This window comes from Cibotium barometz, chromosome 49, assembly GCF_041138505.1.
Source record: "Cibotium barometz isolate CiBa-2024 chromosome 49, ASM4113850v1, whole genome shotgun sequence".
In the NCBI taxonomy this organism is placed as follows: Eukaryota; Viridiplantae; Streptophyta; class Polypodiopsida; order Cyatheales; family Cibotiaceae; genus Cibotium; species Cibotium barometz.
The window spans coordinates 33,003,610-33,018,099 of record NC_141094.1 but is presented as its reverse complement, the minus strand read 5'-3'; the positions used below and the strand labels follow the sequence as shown (position 1 = coordinate 33,018,099).

Sequence of the window (14,490 nt, the reverse complement as noted above, 5' to 3'; positions counted from 1 at the left end):
TTGGTATAGTCTTATGAACAGGGATTGTCCATACCAATGCTGCATTGCATAGCATCTTTATGTGCTTGCTTGCAATTGAAATTGCATGCTGTTTTCATGCTTGCTTGACCTATGTGTAGTTCCTTGTAAGGGGACGCCCGCCCGCGAACCGTGCGTGTGAAACTGTCTGCTGACATGGTTATGTGGCATGTGACAGGTGGTAAGTATTGGTCATAAACCTAGCCTTAGGAGTTAGCACTAATTTATAAGTGAGTGTGTACACACTTCATTAAGTTTTGGGCGACCAAAACTCACTTATAAATAATGACCAGCCCGGTGTTCACACACACTGATGTCCTGAGGTGGACATAACCCAATGTCCACCGCCCAGACTTTATCCCCTTTGTACAAAGGGAGTAGCCAGCCATGTGTCCTCTTTAGCTTGCTCCACAAAGCACCTGCCTACCAACTATACTGGACAACTCACCACCTCACTCCTCCTCTCTAGAGATAGGCGCCTCCTTCATGAAGGCATTTGGGCTGTATTTTCTGCACATTCTCCTTTCCAACTCCATTTCCAAGCTTGCTAAGGTGTTTTCCAAGCTTCCAAGAGTGTTTCTGGATGCTAACCACTCTCCTACACATGCCCAATGACTGAATTTCAGCAAAGCAGCTCTCTTTATTGCTGTAATTTCTGGTCTTTTTGTTGAAAACCTTAATTTCAGGCATCCTTTCTCAAGTTGAACCATAGGGGAAGCTTTCCCAGGATTCCCTTCATTCTCTTGAAGACTTTTGTCTACATTCATACATCCACATCCACATCCCACATCCCATATTCACAGTCACATTCACATTCACAAACATCCTCATCCATTCATCCATTTACATTTATCTGATTCATATCACTTCCATCCATCCATTTACATCTATCTGATTCCTATCACATCTATTTATAGAATGTAAGAGAATTCTAATTTTTTTGATATAAAGATTCTTTACGCATCTAATTAGGCATAAAGATATTTTTAGTAGGAATAACACTTTTATAAAAATTCTTTTATGCATCTATTTATGCATAAATTCAATTTTAAGGAAAATAACACTTTCGAATTAAAAATAAACCTTTTATGCATTTTACTATGCATAAATTTCATTTTAATGAGAATAACACTTTCAAAATAAAAATAAATCTTTTATGTATCTATCTATGCATAAATTTAATTTTTAAAAAAATAACACTTTCGAATTAAAAATAAACCTTTTATGCATTTTACTATGCATAAATTTCATTTTAATGAGAATAACACTTTTAAAATAAAAATAAATCTTTTATGCATCTACCTATGCATAAATTCAATTTCAATGAAAATGATACTTTCGAAATAAAACTAAATCTTTTATATATCTTTCTATGCATAAAATCAAAATTGATAAGAATAACTCTTTTGGATTAAAAGTAAAATTCTTTATGCATCTATTTATGCATAAAATCAAAATTGATAAGAATAACTCTTTTTGGAATAAAAATAAAATTCTTTATGCATCTATTTATGCATTAAATCAAAATTGATGAAAATAACTCTCTTGAATTAAAAATAAAATTCTTTATGCATCTTTTTATGCATAAAATCTAATTTTGATGAAAGTCACACTTTTAATATAAAAAAAATCTTTTATGCATATGTTTATGTATACAAGTTATTTATGATGAAAATCACTCTTTTAATATAAAAGAATTTCTTTTATGCATATGTTTATGCATACAAATCATTTATGATGAAAATCTCTCTTTTAATATAAAAGAATTTCTTTTATGCATATGTTTATGCATACAAATCATTTATGATGAAAATCACTCTTCTAATATAAAAGAATTTCTTTTATGCATCCATTTATGCATAAAAATCATCTATGATGAAAATCACACTTTTAATAAAAAAAATCTTTTATGCATACAAGTCATTTATGATGAAAATCACTCTTTTAATATAAAAGAATTTCTTTTATGCATATGTTTATGCATACAAATCATTTATGATGAAAATCACTCTTTTAATATAAAAGAATTTCTTTTATACATATGTTTTTGCATACAAATCATTTATGATAAAAATTACTCTTTTAATATAAAAGAATTTCTTTTATGCACCCATTTATGCATAAAAATCATCTATGATGAAAATTATACTTTTAATATAAAAAAAATCTTTTATGCATATGTTTATGCATACAAATCATTTATGATGAAAATCACTCTTTTAATATAAAAGAATTTCTTTTATGCATCCATTTATGCATAAAAATCATATATGATGAAAATCACACTTTTAATAATAAAAAAATCTTTTATGCATACAAATTATCTATGATAAAAATAACACTTTTATAATCAAAATAACAATTTCAATATGTTTCCTTCTATGCATAGAATTTAATTCTAAAGAAAGTAACACTTTTTTAATAAAATATTTTTAGTATGCTTTTTTCTATACCTAGGATGAAAAATAACACTTTAAGAATATATATACGATGGGAATTATTCTTTTTGAATAATAAAAAGTAAAACTTATTTTACACAATTTTTAGAAAATTTCGTTATAATCTCCTTTGTATGGCTGACCATTTTTCAAATTTTAACTCTCTAAAATCAACTAGAATTTCACCAAGAGTATTTAAATCATTCTAATGTAAACATTTTCTACTTATTTAAGAAAAATATTATGAAAAACTTGATTTTATCCAATAATCATTCATCTAGGATAAAGAATGGTTGGATTTACTAAAGAAGAGAGGAGAATGTCTTTCTTCAATGAGGCATAACATCATATTTATTTTAGAGAAGACAAAAATCATAAAAACCATAAAATGAAATAGAAAAGAGAAGAATCTCCAACTTACAAGGAGAATTTGAGAGCTTTCCTTTGGCTTGATGGTTTGAGGGATTTACTCTTGTTTGAAACAAGAGTGGCCACCAATCTTTAGAAGAGGGAAGGTCAAAAACTAATGAATTATGAGTAAATTCACAGTTTTTGGCTCTTGGGAGAAGCAGGGTAACAGTGCAAAAAACACTATTAAGCTTCAACAAAGGGGGAGGCTTCTATCTCCTCCATACATTGGGTTGAATATGATTGGCTCCTCAAAACCTTAATTTAAAATTTTCAGAAAATCTGGACCCCAAGATAAGGCCTTTTGAACAGATTATAATTTATTTCGAATGCACCTTCTGAAAATCTTTTTGAACTTAGTTTCGGGGGAACTTATTTAAATATGAAGAGAGATTTTTTCATCCAAAAATATCCAAAATCTGAATAATCTCTCTCTAGAATATTTTCTCTCTCTAGGTCAAAACAGGTAGAAACAAGATCTTTTATATTTCTGAAGAGGGATTTGACTACAAGGGAAGATACTGGACATCTTGAGAGGTTGGGGAGGAATCTTACACAAAGGATGAGATATTTGCAGCGCGGATGGGTATGTAAGAGACTTGGATACTGCTTTTGCTCAAGTGCAGACAGCCATTGCAAGGTCACAAGACAAGCATAAAAAGCTTGCCGACAAGCATAAAGGGCAATTGGATGTGAAAGAGAATGATTGGGTATTGTTGAAATTTGAGAAAGCAAGACTTGCAAAGAGGCCTGGTGTCACCGTTTGGTCCATCTCCATTTCTGGAGCCACTTCTATGGGACTGTCACTCCATAGAGCGGCCAAATTTATGCCATGTTCACATGGAGCCAGGCTAGTGTCTCATGTGAAAGGGCCAGTCTTATGGTGTCACATGGACGGGAGTCAGATCAGCGCCACCCGTGTGTGACCAGTGCTGCGTCACATGGACGAGAACCAGTTTCGTGCCACCCGTGTGTGACTTGCTTTTTGTGCTGTATGAACGGGAGCATGTTGGTGCCACCCGTGTATGGCCAGGATGGTGTCTTATCTAAGGGACTGTCACTCCATAGGAAGACCATGACATATTTATTTATATCTGTCGCGCCAGTTTTGTGCCCGACAGGAACCTCTTGTACAAGTTTCATGAAAGGGAGATTTCGTCCATTATTTATGCACATTGCATTTATGCCTGGATGCATAAATTTGTTTTTGCATGACTTGTTTGCGTGTGTCTACTTGTTATGCTGTGCCAGTACACTGGACGGGGACGTCCCCAGTGTACCGTGGAGTGCTATTTGCTGACTCGGTGGTGTGGCGTGTAAACAGGTGTGCTAAGTATTTTCATTTTGGCCTTTTTAAAAGGTAAAATCCATAAACTAGAGTAAACCTTAATATTTATAAGGTATTGTGTTCACACCCATTTTAAATAGGGGCTAGACATTTGCTTATGAAGAGGGGGCCCAAAGAAATAAGTTGATTAAAGGTTTTATAACCTTAAAAAAAAAAGCCTTGCATGGGACTCTTTTGGGAAAATACCCACGTGTGGGGTTGGTGGCTCTTCTTGCCTTCTTCACGCCTAGCTGTACCCGCCTCCTTCACGCCTGGCTGAACCCACCTACAGTACTTGATGTACCTGTTGTCCTTGCTGTCCCTGTTGTACCTGGTTGTACTGTCTACAGTACTTGTACTTGTTGCCCAGCTGTACCTGGCTGTACCTGCTTGTAGTACTTGGTGTACCTGTTGCCCACGTGTGCCTGACCAGTACCTGTTGTACTTGCAACTGTTGGTTGCCCACGTGTACCTGTTGGCTGTCCATATGTACCTGCTGTACCTGCCCTGTGTACCGGCTAGTTACTTTGTTTAGAGTAGTTGAAGCTTTCATTTTGGAGTACAATATAAGGAAAATGGTCTTCATTACCGAGATTTGAATTAAAATCCATGCCAGGTATTTATTTTAATATTTTATTTCAAATTCAGATAATAATTCAAGTTAAATGTTGTTATTTCAAGCTTTGTGTAAGTAAGTTCTTCTCCAGTTGCATACACTCTAGAAGATCAATGGGAAGAGGTTTCTCCCATTATTGCCCTGACCGCGCCCTCATTTATAGAGGAGCCAGTGAAGGTCAAGAGGGTATGAGGGAAAAAAAACCAAGTACAAAGCTTAATTGGGAGCACCGGGAAACGTTCCCTCTGCGGTGTACATTGTTGCCTGCGTTAGTACGTGCGTGCCTGTTTGTGCACGGTCTTGGAAGACTAGTGCAGGCAAGTGTACACCCAGTGAAGGTGGGAACAAGCTTGTGATTTGAGGCTACTCCGACCAACACTTTCTTCATCGGTTTGAACCAGATTTGTTTGGTTGTTTGCACTCCCTAATGGAGGAATCCGGCCTTTTCAGGCCCATGACACTTGTACAAATATAAATACTCCAAGAAATACAATAAGTATTGAGGGGGAAGGGGGGGGGGGGGGGCGGCCCTTTCCGGCCTCAGTGCTGGTGTCATTTGTATTTTTTCAGTGTTTCGAGTGTTTGTGTTGCTGATGTTGTTTCCATTGATTAATAATAATTAGATTAAGTGTTCTAAATATGTGTATATTGTCTTCCGATCTGTAGGTCTCCTGTAGGGAGCGGTCGCATTGGTATCAGAGCCCGGTCGTCTCTCTTTCTCAAGAGGAGACACGGAGTTTTGAGATCGGAAGCAAGCACGAACACTTAATTCAATGGACAACCAGGGCAATCCATTGGAAGTGCCGAATTTGAGGGGCCAATCAAGTGCTTCACGAAATTCCGATGCATTGCATGGAAGGCATAAGCCTCTTGAGAGAGTCCATGACAGTGCATACATGGGACAACCATCACATGGTAAAGAACCCATGCACGAGGAAGAGCCCAATGCATTGAGGGCTGAGTTGGAGCACATGAAGAGGCTCTTGCAGGCAAAAGAGCAAGAGCTGAAATTCTTGCATGAGGACCCCCATGTACAAAGTGTCATAGAAGCCAAGAAAGCTGATGCGATGGTGGACATGACTTTTGAGTCTATGGCTCGAGAGGTGGGCAAGAAGCCAAGGGAGCTGGCACTCTCTTATCTTATCCTCAAGGGTGACCTTAAAGAGGGAGAGGATGGACAGCTTATGTTCAAGAATCCACCCCGTTTGCACCATGGAGATCTCTCAAAGGTTGAGATCATACTTGCATAAAGAAGAAGTTTCGGTCACCTCTCGCCATGCATCCACTCCTCAAGGCACAGGAGGAACCAGATTTATGCATGCTCAAGGCCATTTGGATTCCAAGAATGTACATCATGGGGACAGTGGTCGGCATGCAAGCCGAAAGACTTTGCCCATTGAGTTGTCTCGTGGTGAGACATTGCATCATTTGGGGAGGTCACATGCATTGGGCCACAGATTCATAATGCACATGCCACCGTGCCTTTTGAAACATCTTTGGTTGCCCATGAAGCCCATGCAGAGAAAGCTGCCCCGTTGAATAAGGGGAAGAGAAAAAGAGAAGAACATGTACCACATCCCAAGAAGCTCAAGGAGTTCAAGGCAGGGGACAAGTCCTTGAAATTTGATGCCTTTCATAGAGAGTATGATGCCTCTAAGATGCTAGCTTTTGTGGCACAGTTTGACATTGCTTTTAGTGATGAGGACTTCACTGAGAAGTCCAAAATTCGTCATGCAAGCATGTTCTTGAAGGGGACAGTTGCCCATTGGTGGATCACTGAAAAGACCGCCAAAGATCCCATTTGCACTTGGAAAGAGTTTAAGGACAGATTTTATGCCCAATTCTTGCCTCCTAATGCGGAGCAAACTCTCACCCAAAAGTGGGATAGACTTGAGTAAAAAGATAATGAAAGTGTGTAGCAGTATGTCAATAAGTTTTGGAAAGTGTTGCTTGAGGTAACTCCCTTTATGCAACTCTCCGAGGATGAAAGAAAGAGGAAGTTTCGTTCCGGGTTGCAACCAGCCTATCGTTCGGGCATTGAATTACACCCGAAACACACTCTTCAGCAGCTTATAGCATCTGCTCTTGCTACGGAGCAATTGGTGCTCAAAATCAAGCAAGATCAAGGTGGTTCCAAGGGCAAAGAGAAGGCTTTCCCAAACTTGCAAAAAGATACCAATGTGACATGTGAGAGATTGACCGTCGTAAACACAACCTTAGGCTGACTAAACTTCACTTAATGATGCTTAAGAAATAGACAGATAGTGTCAATGCAATGCAATGCAGCTATATTAAATGAATGGGTTTACAGTGAGATCTAAATAGATCTATGATGCTGTCCTAGATGAAGATCCTTCTCGGGATGAGATGGATGAGCTGAATGCTGAAGATGAGGACTGTTCCTTGCTCCAATGCTGAGGTCCACCCTTCGATGCCGGCTTCCCTCTATGTAGGAGGTAGGAATGATGACTTGTATGCTGAATATGCTGCCTATGGTGCTGAATATGCTGATTTGATGACTATCTGCCGGATGAACTGCTGTTCCACTGACTTTCCCTTGTCTCCTGGGAAGGAAACGCTGAAGGGAATGCTTGAAACTAATGCGATGCTGTCTGTATGGTGAAACGTTGATGAACTGATACTGAACTGATGAATAGATGACGAACTGATGCTCTCCTTGTTGCCTAAGAAGGAAACGCTGAGGAGAGGATGATCAATGCGTTGCTGATCTGAGATCTATGAACTGAACTGAGATGAAGGACTGAATGGATGCGCTTCTTATATATATGTGGGAATAATGTTGGTCGGCCAGCTCTTGGATGCTCACGACTTGCCATAAATGCATATCTGCTGTCGGTTGGTCACAACATGGTGTCGGCTGGTCGTAAAGTGCTGTCAACTAGTGCTAATAACCCCGACCTGATGCAACTAAATGCCTTATATGCTTATGAAGGCTAAGGTACTGATGTTAGTGCTGAAACACCCCCATATACATGCTTATGCTGATATATGCCTAAATAATACTTAAATGTCCTGCTTAATGCTTGATGATGCCATGCCACTTGTACACCTGATGGGTGTGCACGTGACAGTCCATTTTTGGGGATAGAGATCCCAGGACTTCGAGCCTCTTCTGGAGAGCTTTATTTGATAACATGGGCACTAAACTTGAGTTTTCATCAGCTTATCATCCCTAAACGGATGGCCAAAGTGAAGCTACAAATTCAGCCGTGTTGGATTTGTTGAAGTGTTATGTGGCAGATCAAAAGACTGTGTAACTCGCGGCGGTGAGTGCCCGGGGGACTAGGGCCTTTGACACACTTGTTGATACCATCAAAGCATATCAAAACACTTAAACATGGCCACAACCTTAACACATATCCATCATCACTTTGCATAAAACATAAAAGCTGGACAAAACATCCACAACTGCTGAAAATGGAGCTTGCACGTGTGACACCGCATAGAGGCCGGAATGGGCCGACCCCCCCCCCCCCCCCCCCCTTAGAGTATTTTATTACCCAAGGAGAATAATATCATGTACAAGCTTTGAGGGCCTTACTCTCCCCACGGAAGATGCCGGATTATCCATATACAAATGCCATAACACAGCCCAACACGAGGCAACCGAGCCGGAACACAGGCTGTAGAAATGCCGAGCCAACAACGTAATCCATATATCTCCGTGTGGGTACTCATTCTTCCCCAAAAACCACGGGTCTTCATGCAATAGAGCTGGTATAGCAAGTACAACTCTCCATTCAGCCGGTACAACTGGTACAGTGGTGGCTGGCACAGCAAGTACAGTGGTTGGTACAATTGGTACGGTGGCTGGTATAGCAGGTACAGCAAGTACAAATGCTGGTACAGCATGAACAGTGACTAGTACAGCAGGTACAGTGGTTGGTACAATAAGTACAAAAGCTGGTACAGTCGGTACAGTGGGTGGTACAGCAAGTACAGAAGCTGGTACAGTCGGTACAAGGGTTGGTACAACAAGTATAATGGCTAGAAATCATAATAAATGATTAATACCCTTGCCTTTAGTATTTCTTCGCGATGGAAGCCTCCAAAACAGTCCCCGACAGTCGGTATTCTTCATGGCAGCCTTCAAGAGAGAGAGAAAGAGAGTAGCCATCATTAGGGAAGCCTGTAAACGGTGGTAGAGGCTAGTGTGCAGCAAGAGAGCCTCTATTAATGAAGAGAGAGGGCTCCAATTTATAGATTTGGGCCTCCCATGAGCTAAAATGACAAGAGAAGGCTGCAATGACAAGTGGAGAGCCACGCAATAGCTGAAGTGACAAGTGTGAGGCCACTTGTCTCACTTTGATCCACTTTCTAACAAGTGTCAGGCCACTTGTCTCTCTTTGGTTCACTTTCTTGCCACATGTCCCAATCTAAGAGATGGGTCCTTCCATAAACTTTATCTCTAAAAATATCCCAACTGGTAGACATTCTGTCATAGGCACTTTGCCAACTCTTGGTATCTGCTCAATTCCAGATGTAATGACTCGAACAGAATTTCCATCGGAGTCGGGCCAAAAATAGCAACTCTCCTAAATTTTAGGAGTGTGGTCCTTTGTATTCTAGGATAATCCCCCATTCCCAATGCTTGTACTTTCCAAATATTTAGACATCCTGGAGTCCACCAGACTCCTTTCATACTCGGAAATGTCCAGGCTAGTAACAGACTGCATGGGAGAAGTATCTTCCACTTGTAGATTTGCCTACAACAACACAGTTCATGCCTCCACGAGAAAGGCCCCGTTTGAGATTATTTATGGCAGAGTGGTCTTGCCACCCATCCTTCGTACAAAGGATGAGATTTTTGCAGCTGATGAGTATGTGTGTGACTTGGATGTAGCCTTTGCTCAGGTGCGGACAGCCATTGCAAGGTGACAAGATAAGCATAAGAGGGTTGCTGACAAGCATAGAAGAGACATGCAAATCAAGGAAGGTGATTGGGTATTGCTGAAATTTGAGAAAGCTAGGCTTCGGAAGAGGCCAGGATGAGAGGGATTATATCCAAAGCTTTCTACTCGATATTATGGACCCTTCAAAGTGGTTGACAAGATCAATGAAGTGTCCTTCAGGCTTGCTTTACCTAGCCATTGGAAGATTCACAATGCTTTTAATGTGAGCCTTTTGCGGAAGTATGTGGGGTTAGATCCAGAGGAGCCTGTCAGAGAAGATCCGCCGGAAGTTGATTAAGCTTGAGGAGATCCTTCAGCCAGAGCAGATTGTATTTCACAAGGAGAGAATGTTGCCACATGGAAAGCTTCCAGGAGAATGTTACATGGACGGGAACGCCCCCAGTGTACCGTGGAGTGCTGCTTGCTGACACATTGGTGTGGCATGTGAACAGGTGGTAAGTATTACCATTTTGGCCCTTGTAAATTGTAAAATCCATAAGCTATGATAACTTTAATATTTATAAGCCATGTGTTCACACACATTTAAAAGAAGGGCTGGACATTTTCTAGTGTGGGTGCCCATAGTATTAAATAGGCATTAAGGTTTTATAACGTTTGGAAAAGGTCTTGCATGAAATATTTTAGTAATATTTTCCATGTGGATGGTTGGCTGCATTTTTCTCTCCATCGCCTGCTATCTCCTTTTCTCTCTCCATTGCCTGGCTCTACCTGAATTGTACCCGCCTAATGGTACCCGACTGTTGTACTTCATCCGTTTCTATTGCCCGCCTGTTATACTTGCCCTAAAACTGTCTGCAACAGCACGTGTACCTGCTGTACCCTGAATTGTACTTGCTGTCCATGTGTTGAAATCTATTGTTGTACTTGCTACAAGTACAGTACTTGAATTGTACCTGGTTGGTTGTACTTGCACACGTGTGAAGTACGTGATGTACCTATTGCAAGTACAGTACTTGAATTGTACCTGGCTGGTTGTACTTGCACGCGTGTGAAGTACCTGTTGCAAGTATTGTACTTGTTGTATCTTGTACTTGGTAGATTGTACTTGATGTACTTGAATTGTACTTGGTGTACTAGGTGTCTCATGTTTCTTATTTGTGTAGATCTAAAATTTGTTAAATTAATTTCAGGGATTTCTTTAAGTTTTGTCAGAGCAAGAACAAAGCATGTTTATGCTGACCATGCTAAGGAAGCTTTCCTAGTTTGGTTAGTTTTTTCCTGTGTGGTAGTGCTAACCGCGTCCTTAGAGCTTTTGAGAGCGAGTGAAGGTTAGACACACTAGGGAATCTAGGAGGAAAGCTTATTTGGGAGAATCAGGCCATGTTTCCTCCGGGGTGTACCCCTTGGCTTGTGTTAGTACGGGTGTGCCTGTTGGTGCACGGTCCCGGAAGACGAGTGAAAGGCAAGTGTGCACCTAGTGAAGGTGGGAATGTGCCTGTGATTTGAGACTTCTCTGACCAACACAACTTCATCGACTTGAACCAATTTGTTTGAGTTGTATTCACTCTGTGTGGAGAAATGTGGCCTATTTGGCCCGTGACACTTGTACATATAAATACTCCAAGAAATACAAATGTATTGAGGGGGGGCTGGCCCTTTCCGGCCCCAGTGCTGGTGTCATGTGTATTTTGGTATTTCCAGTATTTATGTTGCTAATGTTGTTTCCATTGTTAACTTTAGTTAAGTGTTCTAAAACGAGTGTATATTGTCTTCCGATTTGTAGGCCTCCTGTAGGGAGCTGTCACACATAAGGGCCAAAACTCTCTCCGAAGAGGTAATGGAATCTCCTCCGAATCTAATAATATTATGGGCATATGAACAAGTAGTACTCTTCTGTCTCAGTCTCCCTCACTGTGCATAACCTGCGGGTGTACACCCTTTGCTCTTCTCTTCTCATTCTGAAGGCTATGTGAGGATACCTTCAACTCGGCCAACGGCAATCCTTATGGTGTGAGATATGTGCTAGGAGAGATGAGTAGCACCCTCAATGAAACCATTCTTAATGACTCACAAAAAGTGCTCTCTATAGAACTTAGAGTTTTGTGCTTGTAGGGATAGCCATGTCTGATCTGGATGAGGTCGAGTCAAGTGTACTTTTGGTGTGAGAGATCCAAGAGAGGAGCCTCTAGGTTGTACGTAAAAGGGGGGGGACGGTCAATCTGCATCAAAGCAACTGATGATGTGGAAGTACCAAGAGCTACTATGTCCCTTTTGTGCATGGGGGGTGATCTCTGTCAAGAGTGTAGACATGGTATATGTATGTGGTAACCTGAAGCATCTAGGACCAAAACTTATCGAAGGCAATTTCATGTGGCATTGGGCTTACTCCTGATCATGCGTGAGAGCATCATGATGTGCAATCTCTCAGTTCTCCTCCAATTCTTTCCCCAATTCCGGCTCCAAAGTGTCGAAGAGCCAACACTTGATACTAGGCTCTTGAAAATGAGCCTCAAGGTGTTGTCTCTCCAAGCAAGCTACGGTAGCATATCCTCTCACTACGGGGGCTTGGGTGGCCGGACACATGGTGAAAATTAGGCCAATGAAAGTAATCCGGAGGTACACATGATCTGACAACCTCAACCTTGTTACTTTTGAATGTGAAGGATTGTCTAACCTCAACCTCATATGAGGTATTATTAATTAAAGAGCATCATCTAGATTCTTCATGAGGTCCCAAAAAGGCGTGTAAAGCATCCAGGTGTCTTTTGCAATCCTATGGTTGAGTATGAGATGAGAACTATGTTGTTTGCATATGAAAGAATAGGCACCATTGTTTGGGCGGTTCATGAGCTGGAGATTGTTGGAATAATCAGAGTCTCAGTAGTGTGAAAGGGTTATTAAGTCTTTTGGTGTGAACACTAGGTGTGAACCACCTCTTAGTAAGGGTCAGAAGATATAAATACATTGTACATGGTGTGAGTATTATCATTCATAATACAATCATTGTGTTCATGTGCAATCTCTCTCTCACTTGAGTTCTATTGCATCTCTCTCTCTCTTCCGTATTCATGGCTTGATCTCTCCATGTCTCCTTCCACTCTCACTCACTCCCTTCTGGGCTTGGCCGTGTTTCTAACATGGTAGGCTCCACTCCATCGCCATGCTTCACCTTCTCCCCTTCTGCATTTTTAGGTTTTACATTTTTTAGGGTTTTTGCATTTTTATGGTTTCTGCATTTTTTGTGTTTCTGCGTTTTCAGCCTTTCATGAGCATCTGTGCGTTTTTCTCTTCATAGCTACCCCCTTCATATGCTGTGTTTTTTTCTCCCTTCACATGCTGCATTTTCAGAACACGCAGCCCATACAGCCGCCTTGTTTGCTGCGCTTTCTCACCCATGATACGCCTTCACATAGTCGCCATATCTAGTGCATTAAACCTGCTGCTGCCTGCTGGTACATTCTTCTTTAATTGGAGAGTTGAAGACATGCAGACAGGTTGAAGCATATTGAATATGTGTATGCACACATACATCTTCTACATGGGGGGTGTGGCCGTTCAGCGTGTGCCTGTGCATATGTCTGAACATGCAACTAATGCATGTGCAGGTATATATATAACTGAGTGGTTATTCAAACAACCTCTACCTCGAGTTGTAGCCAAGGGGTTTTCCTAAAAGTGGATGACATTTTCTGTGGTGGCTGATGTAACAGTGTGAATAAATCCAGTGGGCACCCAAAAACAGTTAGTCTGCTGTCATTGTGAATTGCTCTTAACAATGTCTTGTTACCATTTTTCTTACTTTTCTTGTGTTTTCATGCATGCTGGGGCCCATGTTTTGACTTTGTTGGAATTGCGACAACTCTTATGAAGGCTACACACTATTCAGAACAAGTTCAAAGCCCTCAGAAATTTCTGAGGAAGTTGAGTCTGTCAAAGAAGCAGCACCAGAGCAAGAAAAGGATGAGGATAAGCCCAAAGAAGCAGAGAAGGAAAAGGAAAGTGTGGACACTAAGAGTGTCTTACCTGAACAATCTGAGGTGACACAAGCAGTGATCTCACAAGGAATCATCTCACAAGAAGTCAACAAGCCAAAAGTATCAAGCGAAGATCAGCAAGAGCTTTTTAAGTGGATGCTTACAGAGAAGAGGAAAATCAAGCCCGCAAGTAGGGCCGAGAAGGCACAGATAGATGCAGAGAAGGCATTGCTGAAGGAGTACTTGAGAAAGAAGAATGTTCTCAGTGTCTAAGGTAGTGATTGGATTGCCAAAGAAGGATTGTCATGTTGTCTGGTATAGTTTTCATTTTGTGAATATGAGCAGTCTAGGTAGAGTATTAAGAACACACAACTTTCAACAATATTTTGTCTTTTGGTTAGATCGATCATAGACTGGAATTTTGATGACACTATCACTGGAGTAGTACGAGCCCCTTCATACTTTATTAAACAGGTCATGGCAAAATGGGGTTTTGTTGTGGACCTTAGTAAGGAGGATACAGCCGGATGGGCGAGTTAAGTTGCTTAGGCTTGTTATGGTACACATGTAATGGCAGATGAAGTTTTGAATTTTTATCTTTTTGAAATACTCCATGATATGTTCTTTTAATATATGTAGTGTATTTGTACACCCTTTGCTTCATTCTAGCTACTTTCTTTGCAGTAAACTCGTACAAGCTGCATCATAGGTATCTACCACATGGAAAGTCTTAACGCATTTGAATGAAACAAGGCTTGTGTTATGGTCCTCATGTTTTGTCTATACTCACTCGTGTCTGGGATGAGTTACAGGTTTTTGCCCTTTGCATGATGTT

At 40.6% G+C, this 14,490-nt stretch overlaps 1 protein-coding gene across 1 annotated transcript in view; it reads left to right on the top strand.

Annotated features, from left to right (window-relative positions):
- LOC147610503 (uncharacterized) overlaps positions 1-14,264 on the top strand; it is a 34,695-nt gene extending 20,431 nt beyond the window's left edge. The window contains exon 3 of the mRNA XM_086786380.1: positions 13,552-14,264. Within this exon, the coding sequence (XP_086642506.1) occupies positions 13,552-13,928 (377 nt within the window). The 3' untranslated portion in view covers positions 13,929-14,264. The remainder of the gene's footprint in view (positions 1-13,551) is intronic.
- Positions 14,265-14,490: the final 226 nt, after the last annotated feature.